Below are 18,363 nucleotides of genomic sequence, written 5' to 3'. Positions count from 1 at the left end.
GTATTATTAGCCTGGCATGATTAACATTCTCCTTCCTTACATTGTGTTGTCTTCCTCAACTTTGTAATTTTAATATTTTACCAATGACAGTGTTTCTAAATATTTAATTTTGGTTGGTTTTACAGAGGGATTAAGGACGCCAGCCGTTTGCTGTGGTCAATTGAAAGTGTTCCATAGCGTATTGTTGCAGTTAGTTTACCTTGTTCCTAATGATTTTATCATTCATTTTTTATTATTGTACACATGCTGCATATTTTATGTTTTGTTCTTGGTTACAAATGTCTAACATTTTTGTCCTAATGCATCTAATAAACTCCAACCACTATGACCAAAATTATTTTGTTTGTCTTTCTTTAATTTGTGGGGAATTAAATGCAAAAGTATACGATTATGAGTAAAAGGTAACATTCTGGTATTTCTAACACAAAAACAGTAATCGTATGGTAACAAACTGTAATCCAATATACGACAACATACCGTAAATTACGGTAGGACACTGTAAATAAAACAGTAAGTTACTAGCGTCGACTGCCAGTAAATTGCAGTTAATTCGCAGTAAAATTCGTTCAAGTTTACTGTAACATACAGTAATCCATTTTATGGTAACATAGTGAAAAAAACATTTACGGTACTGTACCGTAAAATAACGGTACATTCCTGCCGTCCTTGCTGCCAGTAAAATACTGTTAATTTACAGTGACATTTTTTGGAGTGCATGTCGACTTACCTCTTGACTGTACATTTAGTTTATGAGTACATATTCGTTAATACAGCACATTGAGGTCACAGTTTGTGGTTGCTGGGTGATCATCTCATATGACTTTATTGTTACAATGCTTTGCACTTAGACATAGTTTGGAAAACACTCAGTTGGTTTACACACTCTGAAAGCCGAAGGCCGTATCATTTAGAACAGTTCAAGTTGCATATCTTCTAAAAAATAAACCTTCCTCCAATGCAACTTTCCTTAAATCCTGTCTGCATGAACCTGTCATGTCAAGCGTCCTCTTGCAGCTGCTTATGCAGCTTAGCCTCTGTAACTTTTGACTGTACTTTCTTACAGAGAGCCTTACTGGCTAGGGTTTAAACATATTCTCCTATTTTACATGTCACATCGACCTCTTTACTTTCATATCTGTTTCTGCGTTAATATGCAAATTGTGCTCGATACATAAGCCATATGAAGCTCCTCTGTGTCCTCTGCCGGACGGAGGGTGGGGTGCGAAATGGGAGAGGGAACAGCCTCATGTTTGTGCCGCCTTTGTTTGCTGCTCCGATGTGGGAGGGAAACAGCGACCCCCCTGTTCTTCTCACTGAGGGACAGATCACGGGACACATCGCATCACCGCCTCTTTATTTATCAGGTGACAACTCATCTGCAAAAGTCAGCAGATGCAGGCGGGCGGATGGATTGATGTAAAGATGTAAAGATGCACAGGAACGAGTAATAGTTTCCATGAATAAGATCAGTGAACTGCATTAACGTTAAACTAATACCAGTCTGGTCATCCAATCCTGTCATTGAATTCAGGGCTGTAATTATGACAGTGGGAGAAAACCCAAACTGAAACGATGTCCTCTGAGTATAATGGAGTCAAAATCACTCCTTTTCTCCACAGCCGCCTCACCCGCCTCACCCTCCTCCCACCATTCTGCTGTCCCTGATATGAAGATCTGCAATAACGTAACCGGATCTCCTTTGGGGGAACTGTCAGGCTTATGATACAATAAATATCAGAGGTGACAAGACAGTCAATTAAACAAATATTCTATATTTTTATATTGACACGCAAAGCAAATCAGGTGATTGTGAATAATTAAACAGGTTTCTCTTCAGAGTCTTGGCATTGTGTTTCAACACTGAATATTTAAAATGAAGGAGGCCTTAAATTTACATTTGTATCACAAAGAGAGTATAGCAGAATGGAAACCTAGACAGACACGTTGAAGTATTATGAGATAAGAATATTCGCTCCATCTAGTGGGCAGATGGAGAAGTACAATCTGTTATTAACATATTTATGTGAACTTTTATTTCTATTCAAGTAAAGATAGAAATTATTTAAAATATTATATAATGCACTTATACACCTATAATTCACAAATATTGAAATATGTTATGCTAGCATCTGAGCATCTATTGATCCAATGTTATGAAGTTTCATTTGAAGTAGTCGTGTTTTCCTCCTCTGGCCTCTAGAGGGCAGTGTTGTATTTGATTTTGAAGCGCTTTGGAGATGCCTGAGTTTGAAGTAAACAAGCCAGAAGTAAACAAAACATGTTGGCTTTTAAAGTAGTATTTACAGTTGGCAGGTAGACAGCTCAAATCGGGATACTTCTCTTCAAAGTCTGTAGTTATTTGAGAAACAAAGTCTCTGTTTCGGTTTTACTTCCAAGCACCTCTGACATCTTAAATCAGTCAGCTACAAAGACGAATGTTTGAGTCTAAAAAAGAAACCCCCGGGTTGTTATTCCTCAAAGACATCTGAACACTGAAATGCCGCAGTGAAAACCAAGAAAACAGCAAGCTACGACATTATCAGCCATCTTTTTCGTGTAGATGTTTTCCTTTTATAGTTTCATAGCTCCAAGCTCAATGAATGAATCGGTAATAGTAATTAACACGGCTTGGGTCTCTTGTTGAGCTGTTACTCATTCACTAAGGAACAATACACTTCAAAAAACACACGGTGCATGTATGTAAATGTTTAATAAATAACAATCAACGACAGTTTAACAAAGGTTGACTTATAAATTGTATGTCCAAAGTGTGTGTTGCGTCACTTTGTGTGCAACGCCACTAGATGTCCCCATATGTGAGGATCTGAATTAAATCTCCTTGTTTGAAAGGAGGTTAAAGGTCGTGTGGAACTGGACTGTAAATGAGTAAAAACCCCACTGGTTCAAGTGGCGTTTTGAACATATTTCCGTTGCAATGAAATAATAATAATTACAACCTGTGAGCGTGCGGCGCGCACCTCATGAATTAACTTCATCATTATACGTTTGGTTAAGCTGCGGTTCTGCTGAATCTGGGCCCGTATTTATCAAACCACTAAAGGGAATGTTTGGAGGTTGAAGATTAAGGAAAAAATCAGCATTATGCCATTTTTTTATAAAATGCTCTGATTATATAAAATGCTCCGTAGGACAACAGCACAAGTGTTCTGATTTACAATCTGTTCGAACATTGGAGAGGATATTTCTTCAGAGGTGTAAACATCAGAGAGAAAACTGTCTTTCATTTTATGTTGGAATCCCTTTTTGGGCATCTTCAATGTGATAATGAATTCTCCTTTGTTATTAGATTTTTCTTCCTCTTTTAATTGTACCCAATTTGATTTTATTTAATCCACATGCATTCATTTCTATACACATCTTTGAAATAAAGTAGTCTTTTTGTACATTGTAATTGCTTAAGGAGAGATAGAGGATTTTACTATATTATATATATCAGGTTGCTTGATACATATCTCATATTTCTCCTCAGTCATCGGAAAACTGATATCCTCCAGAGTGAGTTTTAAGAACATTTTTTCAAATTTGCCAAATTCAATAATTTAGCATTTCAGCATTTAGCAGTCCAGATTCCCAATGGACACTTAAAAAATAAAAAAGTGACGAAAAAGAGGATCAAAATCGATGCAGCAGAACTTCATTATCATCCCATGCATTCTCCTCTGTCATCAAACCCTGCATGACTACATTACCCAGGAGCCAACGCGGCTGTGGCCTCCAGCAGAACCGAGGAGCAGACTGCAGACGTTTGGTGAGAACCACGCTCTTCTTTTTCAAACATCAGCTTAATCTGAGGCCACAGAACGCTTCACACCCCTCATCATTCCACGCAAACCGGAAGCACACTCTTTGGCGTCAGAGATCCTAGTTCCCTTTTTAAAGTGGACATTCTCAGGCTCTTGGTAAATGTTCGAGAGGCCTCCCAAAAAGCTCCAGACGAATACGGATACACGGGCGTGTACCCATGGCTGGCGCACACGCACGCGGGCCCGATGCTTTGACATAAACCAATAATTTACTGTGTGCAGTGGGTGACGAGTTCATCCGTGTTTGTCCCCCCGCTCCTAGACGACCGCGTGGGTGAACGAGGTCACACCCGCCACGACTTGCGGCTCAGCACGCACACGCAGGCCACGTTGATGCGTATGAGCCTCCACGCCACCAGGTTCTTGAACGAGGTCAGCGCGCGCACGAACGTGTGCGTGTTGGTGCAGTAGGAGTTCCAGCTGCGGGCGTCGATGCCCAAACAGCTGGAGCGGCCCGGGCGCGCGCTGTGGCACGTGGTCTCGAAGAAGTACTGCTTCTTGTTGACGTTGTTGATGTTGACGTCCGGCAGCACCGTCACCTCGTGGCCCGAGATGTCCGTGGCCTTGGTCTTGTTGCCCACCCAGACGCTGACGCTGTCGCACACCGAGAAGACCCCGCGGTGCTGCGGCTGCGGCGCTCGCCGGCGGGTCCGGCCGCCCCTGCCGCCGCCACCGCCGCCACCCTGCGACTCGGCCGGCTCCGCGTCGGGCGGCCGGGCGCTGAAGAGCACCCGGGGTGAGAGGTGGCGGCGCCTGGTGAAGAGCTCGGGGTCCACCGCGGGGACGGATTTGGAGTCCGGGTTGTGGCCTGGAGGCCCGTGCTGCTGCGCGGCCACGGCCCGGGCACTGAAGAGGAGGATCAGGACCAGCATGGGCGACCTCATGGGCACACCACCTGTCGGGCGAGCACAGAAAAAGCGCAGTGTGAAGTGTAAAGGTGGGAATACTCCTACTTTACTCCCCATTCTACATGCACAACATGTTGGGCGGTGAGGTGGAGCTAATAGGAGCAGCTTGGCTAACACTCCGGCTTTAATGCTTAAACTGTCAAACAATTCATCCAGATGTTTTCCCTCAGAAATCCTTTTGCCAGACAGTTACAGGGATTTCGCTTCCACAAACAGATGCCGATGTATTATTTTAGGTAATTGCAGCTGACATTGCCTGGCAGAATTTCCGTGTGGACGTTTATAAAGTGTATCTTATTTTATATTTGGACAGTATTGACTTAATGAACCCAGTTGCGCAATAAATAACATTCCCTTATGCTACCGGAGGTATGAAAGAAGGTATCGGTTTGTTTGTTTTTACTTATTTTCTCTTTTCTGTGTTTCCAGTTGATGTAGAAAGATTTCCATATTCTGAGCTCACAGTTTGATATCATCTTCAAACTGTTTACAGACACAAAAAATTATTCAAATAGTGTAAATCTCCGTAATTAGAACTATATTCCCTTTAGTGGCAGTGAAGTGTGTGTATATATATATATATATATATATATATATATATATATATATATATATATATATATATATATGCTCTCTCTACACAACACGTGTCCTGGTCCTGCACGCATGGACGGGCGTGTCGACGCCTGCGACGCGCTCAGCCAGCAGGCTGCGTCACGCAGGGCCCATTAGACGCTGCGTTCGCCTCGGGGGTCGAGGCGGGTGCTGCTGGATTAAAACTGTTGGCACAACAAATCAAAAGAACGCTCATGGCCCGTTCAGCTCGTGATCGCGCCGATGTGGGCTCTGTTCACTTCAGTAGCTCTCTACTCGCGCCTCCTGTGTGCACGACAACATTTGGGCATAAAAATAACACTGCAAAAGTATTTTAGGGAGCCAGTCATTTATATACAGAGACCAGAGCACTGAAGGGCAGGTCGGGCCTCTGTTCAGTTTCTGGGAGGCTTTGGGACACACAGGAAGGTTGCTTTGCAGTATGAAGCAGGAAACATTCATGCGGTGGCAAACAAGAGATTCATTTTGTTGGAGTGGAGCAAAAGGCTGATGAAAAGGGAAAAACACTATAAATGAGCACAGCGACTCCCTGATGGCAAGATCTATTTTGAAAAAGGAAGTAACGGGAAACAAAATCACTGATGAAGGTGAAAATGTTTTCTTTTTTTTTTTTTTTGCAGAAAGTTACCAGGATGCATAAATAAATACTTGAATTGCAACCTGAAACATATTCAAAGGACAAACATCATGTCAGCCGCTATCACAGATTCTCTGCAGATCTGAAAGAAGCCTTTGTTTTGCTGGCGTGGGACCAGTGGGACGACAAAATGGAGCACAGCCTTAAATAAGGTTATCAGTTACAAATGCATGTCTCCATTCATGTCAAAATAGCTGCAGCACAAATGTAATTGACAAAAATCAAATGTATTTGTCTGTATTTGTGAATGCACAAGAGTTCAAGTTGTAGATAATATGTATATATATATATTATCTACAACTTGAACGCTTGTGTATTTATCAGGGGAGCAATTTTAAAGCCTGCATCCATGTTCATTGTAAATGTGCTGACTTTACGATATGATTCCTTCGATGCACCACTTCATTTAATTTACATTCTGGTTTCCAATTCACTAATGTGCATATAAATTCCTTTAAGGATTAAATAATTGCTTTTAAAAGCTACTTAGGAGATGTTGACGATGTTCATACAACTTCTACAGCATCCGTTTACTTAGTTACCTAATCAGGTCTTTCGAGATGACATTTTGACCATATTCCCAACTTGTTTGATGCTGATCATCCACACGCCATTTACGGCCTCTGTACCTTTTTCAGTGTCTCCTCGTGAACTGTAGCGCCGGTAGCGGCTTCTAGAGGACACGACCAGAGCTCCCAGTGTGCCGGGCTCCTGCCATCAGGCCCCGACTCTGGTCCCCATCCAGCACACCTCCTCCTCCTCCTCCTCTTCCTCCGCTCTGAACCCCTGATGAGAGACAAGCACAGGACGCGTTTCCTCCCGGCTCGTAAACCGTCTGTAAACACATTCTCCGCGGGAGCGATACTGGGAAGATAAAGTCGACGTGTTATTCCCGCTCACCAGGTCCTCGCATACTGAACATACCGAAATCAAGAGCGAGACCTGCATAATGTAGATTATCTGCAATGGAAACATGTCGGGAAGCTCCATGTTAACGAGGTACAATTCTGTCGAGTGTTGACTGGTCTGTGGAGATTTAAAAGGCGGCTGTGCACAGAAAGACGCTCGACGTTCAAAGATGGTTTAGGATCAAGACGAAACCAGATCGCACAGGAATCTTGAATATGAAGCCACGCACACACCAGAGAAGTTGTCAACATCACGTTCTATCTTTCTGCATCGCAGCTATCTTCTCCATTAAATTCTTTCCAGGAAGATTAACCTTCCAGGCGAACCAGAAGGTTTCATCTTGTTAAGACGACTTAATGGGCCGCGTGCGGGTGTCCAAACGACACCCGCACGCTCCTGCAAAATAACCACGGCACCTCCACAGCGGTGGTCCCCTCTGGCTGCTGTGGGATTTGAACCTGTAATCTTTCCAAATCGCACAATGGGGCGGGCTGCTTCTGTGCAGAATCCAGCGGGTTTTAACTGCCACGGAGACGGCAGATTTAGCACCGTGCTGTTGGTGTGAAAGTGGATCCGAACAAAACGCCAGCTCCAGCTGTGTATTCCAACTTTAATTTCCACCCGAGACTCTTCTGGAGTTAGTATGTTCTAGGAAAATTACAGTTTTACTTTACAGTTTTCATTTACACATTTATTAAAGTTCATTCTTGTGATGTGGTTGGAAACAGGACAGTTTTAAGCGACACAGAAGAGAAACTTCTCTACTCGGTGGCTTTTCACTGAATGTACGTGAAGATCTCACTGATTTTGTTGCGTGTCGGCGTCTTAAATGTCTGCGTGTGGCTTTGAATTCAACAAAATATTTTTTTTGTGACCGCTGACGTGAATGTGAATAAACCAAAGAACTCAAAATGCCAATTCTAGGGCAGGAAGTCTGCAAGAAAGGAGAAAATGATCACACTGATACAAAGCTCACAAAGCAGAAAATGATGAATTAAAGCTTTACTAAATATCAGAGGACGGAGCTTGAAGATAAATGTTATAATATTCATACAAGTTTGAGATTTTGTGTATCTGCGTCGTGATTGTTTCACGGGTGGCATGCAACAGCAATCGAGTTAACAGAAAACAAATCTCCTGATTTCTGGAGATGAAGGTGACGCTGGGGGAAGGAGGGAAGGAGGTGGGGGCGTCTGTTGGGCCCCCGTGTGTTTTGTACTAGACGTCCTGGTTGGACTTTAGCTTCCCAGACTCGACACAGAAACTCAACGAACAGGATGTCTGAAGCACGAGGCGCCAACGGCAGGAAATGATGTTGGATCCCGATGAGCATCCCCGGGATCTTTGCAACAAAAGGCTACGTCTTAACTTTAACGTAACCGCGTTGAGATCCTTTCTAAACTAAGCAGTGTGATTCCGGTTTGAGTTGTTTTCAGTCTGCGGCCTGTAAAACAACCGCTGCCATTGTCACATATCGAATTGGCTCACGAGTTCCACATGATAGCTGCTGTCTGCACGCGTGTCTCGCACAAGGATCGGTTCTGCTCAGCCTGCAGGAGGCGATGACATCCGAGCGTTGCGGCCAAATAGCCACTTTTTTCTTTCCTGTTCGTGTGAGGTCAGTTCAATAACGTTGGACACCATGAGCGTGTACTCACTGCAACACACTGCACGTCGCTCACGTGCACCGTTCATACAGCTGCAACGTTGAGTCATTCAGAACCATTTAGAGCCATTCATTGTATTTCAAGCTCACATTTGAAGATTATTGTACCGTCCTTGTTTATAATAGCGCTGTCGCCCTGCAGCACTGATGCTCATGAAACACGCCAGTGTCCACCTGCAGAGTCAAAGTTCTCCTGGGGGGAGAGTTTGTCGTCATCCCCTCCCAGTCTCACTTGTTTCTCAGCTTGGTGTTTCTGGGGGGGGGGGTTTGTGGAGAGTGAAGCCTCGTGTGGCCTGCAGGGTAGTTTGAGGCTCCCGTTTACGTGCAGGTAGACCGCAGAGCCGGCCGAAAAAAGGGTCCCTCTGTTGTGGGTGTGAATTAAGTGAATCGGTTACTCGCTCTGTTAGCCCCCGAATGGAGAGGCCACCCACGACCGCTGACCTACGACTCATCGGCTCTAATGGAGTTAGTTTAATGAGCTCCGTCCGGGATGAGTCGACGGGCGGCCTGCCGGCCCAAGAGCCGTCCGCCTGGCTCTGAAAAGACAAACGGCGATGGCTTCATTCATCAGGGTAAAAGTCACGCTGGCCTCCTCGTAACCCGATCCAAGAGGAAGGGCGGCGCGGGCGACTTTTTCTGGAAGCCGGCACGGCTTTGAATGACACGCTGCTCACTCCGTGGCTGCTGGGGTCATTCGTGCCAAACTGCATAGCTTTGTGCTAGATTCAAGCCCTCCGCTAAGTGGGTGCATAGTTGTGAAATACGTGAACTCTGTTGTTTTTTACACGGGTGATGGAAGAAACTAGTATTTTTAGCAGCTTTCTTTTACTTTCTCTCACAAACCGAATCGGGATAACGAGACAGTCCTCCTGTTGCTGGTGTTTTTACAATCATCCAAACTGTAAAACAGCGAGTAAGTTCATCTTATAGCTTTGGATTTTACCCAAATATACTGTAGGTCCATATAAGAACACTTCTTTCCTAGTGCAAATAGTCTGTGGCTAATTTTATTGCCTAATACTGAAACATTCGTTTGTTCAAATTTAGCCAAAAGTTTGCGCAGCATGCTTTAATCATTATTTCTTCTCACCAATAACATACATTATCAAAATGAAACACGCATGTCTAATGTCTGTGAACTTTTACCTTCATGTTTTTATGTGAATCAAAATCTTAAAGATGCTGCAGATGGTTTGTAAAAATATTTCCATTAATCCTCAAATGTTGCATTCTGCACCAATTTCATAAAATGTATGGATTGGAAAATATTTTTTAAATCAATGTCAAGATATATATTTCTATACACTATTTTTGTTTCTTACCACCCTGAATTATTTCTAATCAACTCCTCATTTAAAAAGAAAAAAAAAAGAAGAAGAAAGCTGAAACTACATTGGTAAACTGTCCCCGTATTGTTGCTTGCCACTATAATTAGATTGTTGCTGTTGTGTCCCGTTCCTTGAGTCACTCAGGAATCCACCAATTAAGCGTGCAGGCAGATGTGCTGTGGTGATTTCATAGATACACAAGGAAAACACAGGAATGATAAACATTTCTTAACCCGAAGAGTGTTTTGAGTGAAAGGTAAATATGGCCTAATGTTGTTGCTATGGTAACCGTACAGTATATTCCTCCCCGAGGCTATTTATTTTATGAGTCACGGGAGTAAGTTGGCCTCACCGGTAGGAAAACTCCAAAACCTAAATGAAAGAGCGAGCAGCGGCAATGGAAAGTAAAAAAAACAACCACTAAAAACCCTCCTGGTATCCGGTCCAGCAGAAAAGGGTGACTGATGGTTCATTTGTTCTCATTGATACTCGCCTCGGGCCTCTGGAGGAATGGTGTTCTCTTGCATCAGGCGGCCCTCGGGGTAATTCTGATTGTCAGTTAGTTTGACAAAGCCCGAGCGCCCCCACACACGCCATCATGCAGCTGATGACGGCTGGCAGGGTGAGAGACCGCAAGACAACCCCCCCCCCCCCACTCCCCCTAGAGATGTCTCTCTGTCCCTCAAACGTGGCTGTTTGTGTGAGATTCAATGGGGGGAAAAAGTAATTCTACCGTGAGAGGCGTCACTCGTCTTTTCAAGAGGAGGGGCCGTGCTCGCAACGTCTACCTGAGCAAGAAAATGAAGAAGCACATCGCTATTAACCACGTCCCCCCCCCTCCACCCGACATGTCGCACCTTGCACGTCTGGAGATAAGAGAAGATAAGATACGGAGTCCCGCGGCAGGGAAATTTGAAAACATGGATCATAAAAAGAAAAAGCGCAATAAAGAACACCAGTAAAAACAGTAAAGAATCCGATTCTTTTCACGACAGACTTTTATAATCTGCAGTAAACATTATGTCCTGCTTAACATTGTTTGCATCACCAGAGCTTTAGACTGACGTGACGCTATGAGAGTTTCTCCCCAGCCAATAACCGGCAAGACATTTCACACAAATATCGTGTTGCATCATAATTTTCAGCTTCTTCCTCACACGTGCTCACTGGGGGTATCGGATGATCTTCTTTAACACAAATGTTCACGTTACATTTAAGGGTTACATTTGTAATTTTGAGGCGTACCTGCCTCAGCCTGTCCTCGGCTTCTAGGGAACAATGATAACTCTTGTTTTTCCTTCTGGCATCTAGTCAAAGGAAACCTCAAGAGGGTTAATAGCACGCAATCAAAGGACATCCTTTCCCTTTCTCCCCCCCCGACTGCCCTCCTGTTATTTATTTGTAAATTTCGGTTTTATTCTTATCAGACTGGGAGGATGTTTCCAACAGATTATTACCTTTGGTTGAGAAATGGGGCCTCTGCTGGCATTCGGTTGTGATTTAAGGCAGATGTGTGAAAGAGAGGATGCACGTTCTGCAGCAATCTGAATATGCAGCTCGTGGATTCAGTATTCAACAGCTAACCAGCTTTCCCACAAGAGGACTCACGCACCCTGTTGACAACTCGGGGCAAACGCAACAAATTCCATCCAACTGGATTACGTCGGCGTTAAGTGAAAACAGCAAAAGGAATGTGTCGTAAAGCGCACGTGAAATACAACCCCCGAATATGACGGAAACCACCACCTGAGGATGGTAAATTTAGATTTAACGAGGGCAGTTTCATTACTCGCTGATGGCAGTTGGGTCCCGCGGCGCTGAGGAAACGCAGCCGAGCTCGGTCTCCATGCGCCCCCCCCCCCCACCCTCCCCCGGTAAACACACATCGTGGAACGCGACGAGGACCAAAGGGGGGGGGGGGGCACCCACGTTTGGACTCAAGATGAACTTTCTGCCCCTGGTTTGCTGTTATCTAACTTCTGCTTAGTTGAGCTGAACTTCGGTGACCCCGGGGTCGTCTCACCTTCTCCTGCTGATAAGAACCCGGCTGTTTATTCATTTTTTTATGGATTCCGGCCGCTGACGTTTAATTGAAGGATTTTTACAGCCGCGGACGCCAGATCAGATACGGCTTTCGATGCTTTGATTTCTCTCTTCACAGGAAAATCATTTGGCGAGACTCCGCTGTCCTTACTTGGCTGGTGTTGAGTCTATGGGACTAGTCTTTGGGAATTCTGCTGGAATTCAAGACATTTTTACTCGCAGTCCACTTTTTTTTCTGTTGAATAAAACGGTGCAGAGGCCTTTCTTATCTACCTCAAGACTATATAAGGTGATGCATGGAAATGGTTAAAAATTATACATTTTTGGACCAAATAAGACCTTCTCATCTTCTTTATAGATGAGGTCTTTCGGAGAACAATGGTCATTTTTAAAAACTTTGACTTGGATGATTACCTCCATACAAATACATAGTTGACAGCAGATGTTTGAGAGCGGGCTGAATTTGGTGTTGGCAGATACTCTGCGTTGCTATTAAGGCGGCCCATCCCATAATTTACTTTACTTGTAATTGTATCTGTTTATTGCTGTTTGTGTTAGTCAGCATTGTTCCTGAGGGGAACCACTGCAAATGATTTCATATCCACAAAATGTAGTTTCTGTCGTCTCTGGGCGTCTTTGGCCAGATATTAAGTTGTCTTCTGTTGTGTTTCTCAAATACCGTTTTTATTTTCACCAAAACGTCTCAAAGCTTGTCTGCACCGCAGTAGTGAAAGTAGCAAATATTTGTGCGGCAGCTTCAAGCGCGAGACGGGTTTGTCTGAACTATCACCCCGTGGTGGAATCGAGGACTCCCATTTCCCTTTTGCTGGATTTTGTTTCCGTCTTTGCTTTGACATCTTGTGGCAAACGCTACCCAAATGTATTGTTTAAAGTCTCGGTCCACTGAGCGTGTGATACATCTGCACCTTTTATGACCAATCAAACCTCTTGACACCTCCGAGGCTCTGCAGCCGCTGTTTTTTCTCGCTGCAATTTTCCATATCCCTCCAGCATATTATTATGGTCACACCATCTCCAAATAAGTTCACTCCTGCTTCAGTGGAAGGTAAATAAAGCGAGTGTGTTTGTAGAAATGCACATGTGTTTGACGTTAAGCAAGTTTGACTGTCGCCTTAGATGCTTGTCTGATCCTTCGCATGATTTAGTGGCTCCAAAATGAAGATTCCTCTGTTCGATTGGTATAAACTCTATACAGATATTGATCGGTGTGCAGGTTCAATCTGCTGTCTGTCGGTCATACATCTAGAGCAGGGAGCTGTGACGTCACAGCGAGAACACTGTTGTTACCCAGCGGTAAGTTTTTAAAAAAGTGGCTTTTCTTTTTTCTTTCCAGGTTTTGTTATTGAGCGCCGTGTTCCTTGAGCTGAGCCTGAGGCTGCAATGGATGATGGGACATTTCGGCATGCGTGCGCGGTGCGGGTGTGGACACTGACGCAATTATACGAGAAGGGTGGCTAATCGGGTTTGATGCCTGTGAAGGGAAGAATAACAAAAGCTTCTGTAATTGTCGGCAATTTTCAAAATATTCATCTTCACTTTTGAACTTTGGCCTTTCCTGAATTTGTTCGGAAAGTTTAAGTTTAAAAACATTTTATTTACCGTCCAATAGCATGCTGGTATTGACTGAAGGGTAAAAATACTTCCTTGGGTTGTGTGACCCTAAAATATGAGAGGAAAGGATCATTGTACACAAAGTGTAGATCCTGTTCGCTTGGTGTTAGAAAGCTTTGGTGCCGCCGATCAAGTGTTCAACCACCAGGTTCGGAATGAAAGAACAAAGCGGCAAAAAAAAGATTCAAAAAACCCTGAAAAAGAAGCAAAAAAGTTTTTAGCATGTAAATAACCGGAGTTGGTGACCGTTGTAAATGTAGACGACAAAATTCTAGGGAACCCAGTAGTTGACTTTTAAGTTGTGCAGGGAAGGACTGGATCTCATTAAACCTTCTACATAGAAGAGCAAAGCAGACCCACAGTCATCCAGTCAGATGCTTGTCTCTCCCATGAATGCAAAGCGGTATGACGAAAAAAAAAAAGGAAGAAAAATGTGTAAGTGATTGTGCAACGCAGCCAGATCTTTCTTTGCATGGTTCTCCGCTAGGTATGCAGAATCCCTCACTACAACACGCCATCTGTAACCCGTGTGTTCGGTCGGACTCTGGTCATCCACCTGTGGAACAGATTGTTCAGCCACGAGGAATGCCGGCCTGCAGAAAACCTCCGCTGATGCTCTGCGTAGCGCGAGAGATGGCGAGAATGTGCTTTCGCCCGGTCTTCTGACCACGAAGCCGCACAGCTCAAGTTCAACAGCATCGCATGTTGATCACGAGATTCTAGATGGCCCCCGACAACAAAATAATTTGCGGTCTTCTATTCAATTACAATGCAGCCAAATGAAAAAGTCATTTTTTTTTGTTTTCGTTTGGCTTGCACGCACTATTTCCACTGGACACTTTTCAAATGTGGCGATTCCAACATGTCTCTCAGATCTAAAGGCTCGGAATGTGTCCTGCAGAACTGATAGATATGTAAATGTATACAGGTTAAAGCCAGTTTATAAGAACACTGCTGCAGTATTTGGCAGAGCTAATAATAATTGTTCAGTCACGTAAAGTTAAGCATAAATATGAACACATCTGTTCTGACTGGATCAAGGACGGGAATATTCCGCATGTAGTGCTGAAAAAGATTTAGTTGATCCAAGTTTAAGTAATTGTCTGTGATTTAAATATCATTGTAGAATTATATATTTTTTGTTTGGTACTGCTGGTTCAACCAACATTTGAACACTTTTTGACAGCTTCCACTTTCAGACTCCATAAACGTTTATGCCTCACTTTTAAACACGCAATTAAAGTTTCAAGCATGTTTAATGCTTGTCGCTCCTCTGAGGCTCGAGGGTGTCTGATGACACTCGAGAGTGTCTGCACCACCAAAGTGTCATCACGCCGCCGTCAGACCCTACAAAAGATCCAAACGTTTCCACAGAGAAAACCCCCTCAAAACGATTAAACAGAACCCTTAGTTTGGAACGTTGAGACTCGCCCTACGTGCAAGTAACCACCAACACGCTACCGCGAGTCGTACCGAGACACTGAAGCATGCAGGTATACACGCGTGGGCATAGTAAGATTATTATAGTGTAGATTTATATAAATGTGACAGTTTTTCAGTAGTATATTTGAATGACCCCACTATTGTGCAAATCGCGAGATAGAAGCAGCCGCTTACATTTTCACAACAAAGTCATACACAACGGCGTCTAGCGAGCTCTGTTTTATTTTTGTTTTTTTCCTTGGTTTGAATGCAGAAAACAATCCCTACAAAAGATGAATACGGCACGGAGTCCAGTAGCGTCCCATGTTTCTTTTTTCACTCGCAAGTTCAACCACAACTGCCAAGCGAGTTGTATGTTGAGCTTCCCAAGTTAGAAAAAAACGACCACGATCTCCCGTTGACGGCAGCATCGAGCATTAACGCACAGAACACGTGGCCCTGAGTTGAAGGACGCCTCCAAAGACTGGACGACAAGCTCCGCCCCTCATAGCGGAGGGTAAAGTTGGCCTTGCGGTATGAAGCTGCCATTGGTGAAGATGAACTTGTGCGTGATCTAAAGACAAAAAGCTTTAGATGTATAAGGGGAAAGATGACATCTGCTTTTGTCATTTCCTTATCTTTAATTAAGCACCGAGACCACCCCCCCCTCCTCCCGCCCTCTGATTTCAACACTCTCTTTGTCGTTGTAAACTGACTACTGCCTCTTTTGTTTGAGCGCAGAGAAGCTTCCCTATTGATCCTGCAGTTGATAACAGCCATGTGGTTTGGATTATAAATGAGTTGCTCTGTTTCCATATTTACTACGCAGCGTAAACCGTGTAAACAGTTAAAATCTCAAGAAGACTTATGCATTTTGTCAATGCTGCAGAGTGCAAATGGGTTCAGGAAAGCATGTGTCTATCACATTTATCAAGGTGTGTTTGAATTCCTATTCCACAATAGGCAGATACACGGTATGGGAAAAGTACAAAAAGAGCATTGCAAGTCTCCTCGAGTATAATCACCTGCGATTATGACAAGAATGCAATAATTTGTTTTAACTCTGTGTGGCACACACATCATTTGGGGGGAAAAAGTCCCCTGCAGCAGGCTGCTTGTTTCCAGCCCAACATACCGTACAAACGCAAAAACAGGCAGGCAGTAAGGAATGTTTTGAGAACATCACCTAGCCCAAGGAGACGAGTGAAGGTATAATGGGTGCAATTGTAACCTGACGAGCCGGAGGCAAAGCTTAAACACTTTACGAGGGGATGGAGGAGCGGATCACTTCAAACCCCCATCAGCTGTCTATCTATCCTCAATAGGTAACTGTCACACTGACACACAGAACGTATAAAAATTTTACATTTTACTTTAACTTAAAGGCTGCATATTTAAACTATTCCATATGAATGATATGTCAACCTACCTTGCCCTCTCTATTCATGCAGTACAATAGGTTACAATTAAGGTACAATAGTCCTCTACCTCTGCAGAAGCTCTCGCTTCCCTCCACCGACTCAAGCAGACTGCCGAGGATCCCTGAAATGTATTCCAGTTTGTGTCCAATTCCCACAGTGAGGTGAAGAACAATCTTTGAGTCGGTTATCCCAAACGGTCCTTTCTGGCTCTTGCACTTGTTTGGAAATTGTTGAAAAAGTAAGTGAGAAGAGTCCCAGAGGCTGCAGGAGCCGTGTGCCTGCCGAGTGCCGCAGGGTCCTAGTGCCTGATCCTCCAAAGGCTCATCGCTCGCATAAATCTGAAGGTATGGAGGTATCTTAAGTTAATCATCTACCACATTTCAACAGAATGGTTGAGTTAGACGAATATTGTAATTTCTCTTCTAAAAAAACTGTGGGTGTATTATAATAAATACAGCTTTTATTTAAATACAATAAAACTAGTACATACAACTTTTTTTTGTTTCTTATTCTAACTTAATATACTGCTCTTGATCCCATTACCTTCTTTTCCCATCAGAAACCTACCAAGGATTTCTCATTCTACTTTTGGCTGATAATCTAGTTGTTGCTGGTGAAACAGTGAACTGGAATAATATATATTTATTTTCTCTAAAGTTCTTGAATGTGGCAAAACTGGGAATTCATTCATACATTTCCATTGCTTTGCAGGTGTTTGTATTCCCCCAGATGTTAAATTGGTGAAATTCTTTTTTTAAACTGACGTAATTGTCGACACCCCCTCTGGTGCAGGATAGTGTTACAGAGTGCACCAGTATATGAAACACTGAGGGTTCGTGGGAGTGAATGGCGCTAATGTTCCAAGAGAAGATTTGATCTCAGAGGTGAGCCGGCATAAACTAATCCAGGTGTGGAAAAAGTACATATGCGGTAGTGAGGGTCTTTCCTGGCTCCCCCAACAACAAGTGTTGCAAGTCTCTTTCTTAAAAGGGGGGGTCGGCAGGATGTATTCCTGTCCTTACCAGCCGCCGCACATCTGGATCCTTTTATACGAACACATGGACGCGAAATCTGCTTATCATATTACACAAAGGATTACACTCCGGCTTCGATAACTGCTCTGAACTCGTCACGGACGGTATTTTCGAGAGTGGTCACGGGCACGTTTTTAAAACTCTGCCCCTCGGGTCCTCTGATGGCTGTTCAGCTGCTACGTGTGGCTCCACGCTGCATAATGGATTAGACTCGTCGTTTCACAACATTACAGTTCGATTTGTCTTTTGGGAATCTGAATGCAGCAGACGGCCCGTCGGAGAAGAGTTGCGTCTGGGGGCTTCGTCCCGCTTTCTGTGAAAGTCATTTTGCGGGAGCCTGGTTCGGATAACTCGGGCCAGACCTCCTGGGGTGTTCGTCACAGGTTTGCGGCGTCTTTAGACGTGGCCGGGGAGAAGAGAACGTGGCCCGGGAATAAGCGTGACCGAGGAGGAAACAAAAGTCACGCGTGTTCGTTTTTCGGGGAAAGGCGGCATTCGATGTTTCCAGAGTTCGGATGTCAATTTGTAGCCACTGAAACTCAATTTGTGTTGTGCATTTAACAGGTTGCTGAAGGTAGAATGATGAATTGTGTTGCCCGTCCTTGACCACGGATAACAGTGCATTTGTATTTTAATGGGTTTTAGGAGCCTTTCTTATTCTATTTGGCTGAAAGGCCACAATGGGATACACTCAACATTGTAACGTGTGCATGACAGAAAGAACATTGTGGCTCATGTTTACGGTTGCTAATGTGAGGAGATGGTTGTCGGACGTCCGCCATCATGGAATTTGACTTCCATTCTGATAGCAAAATTTAAAATCAAGCGAACATGAGAAAAAGAGGATTCAACCTAAGCACCATTTGAACCCTGTCTTGCGTTCCTTTTTGCGTTCCTTGCGTTCCTTGATTTGAGGAACAAATG

The 18,363-nt window shown here is 43.8% G+C and overlaps 1 protein-coding gene across 2 annotated transcripts; it reads right to left on the bottom strand.

Annotated features, from left to right (window-relative positions):
• Positions 1-2,695: 2,695 nt before the first annotated feature.
• Positions 2,696-16,693, bottom strand: ngfb (nerve growth factor b (beta polypeptide)). 2 transcript variants are annotated; one of them, XM_040205098.2, is made up of 3 exons: positions 16,473-16,693; positions 6,614-6,770; positions 2,696-4,719 (listed from the first exon to the last, which is right to left on the bottom strand). In XM_040205098.2, exon 3 carries the CDS (start codon positions 4,706-4,708, stop codon positions 4,109-4,111), a length of 600 nt encoding a protein of 199 aa, XP_040061032.2. In that variant the 5' UTR covers positions 4,709-4,719; positions 6,614-6,770; positions 16,473-16,693; the 3' UTR covers positions 2,696-4,108. The 2 variants fall into 2 exon arrangements, with proteins under 2 accessions (XP_040061032.2, XP_077949053.1); XM_078092927.1 differs by lacking the exon at positions 6,614-6,770.
• Between the last annotated feature and the right edge of the window lie 1,670 nt (positions 16,694-18,363).

Source organism: Gasterosteus aculeatus, chromosome 17, assembly GCF_964276395.1.
Source record: "Gasterosteus aculeatus chromosome 17, fGasAcu3.hap1.1, whole genome shotgun sequence".
Classification (NCBI taxonomy): domain Eukaryota; kingdom Metazoa; phylum Chordata; class Actinopteri; order Perciformes; family Gasterosteidae; genus Gasterosteus; species Gasterosteus aculeatus.
Note: the sequence above shows the minus strand (reverse complement) of the source record. Positions and strands in the feature narration are given on the sequence as shown.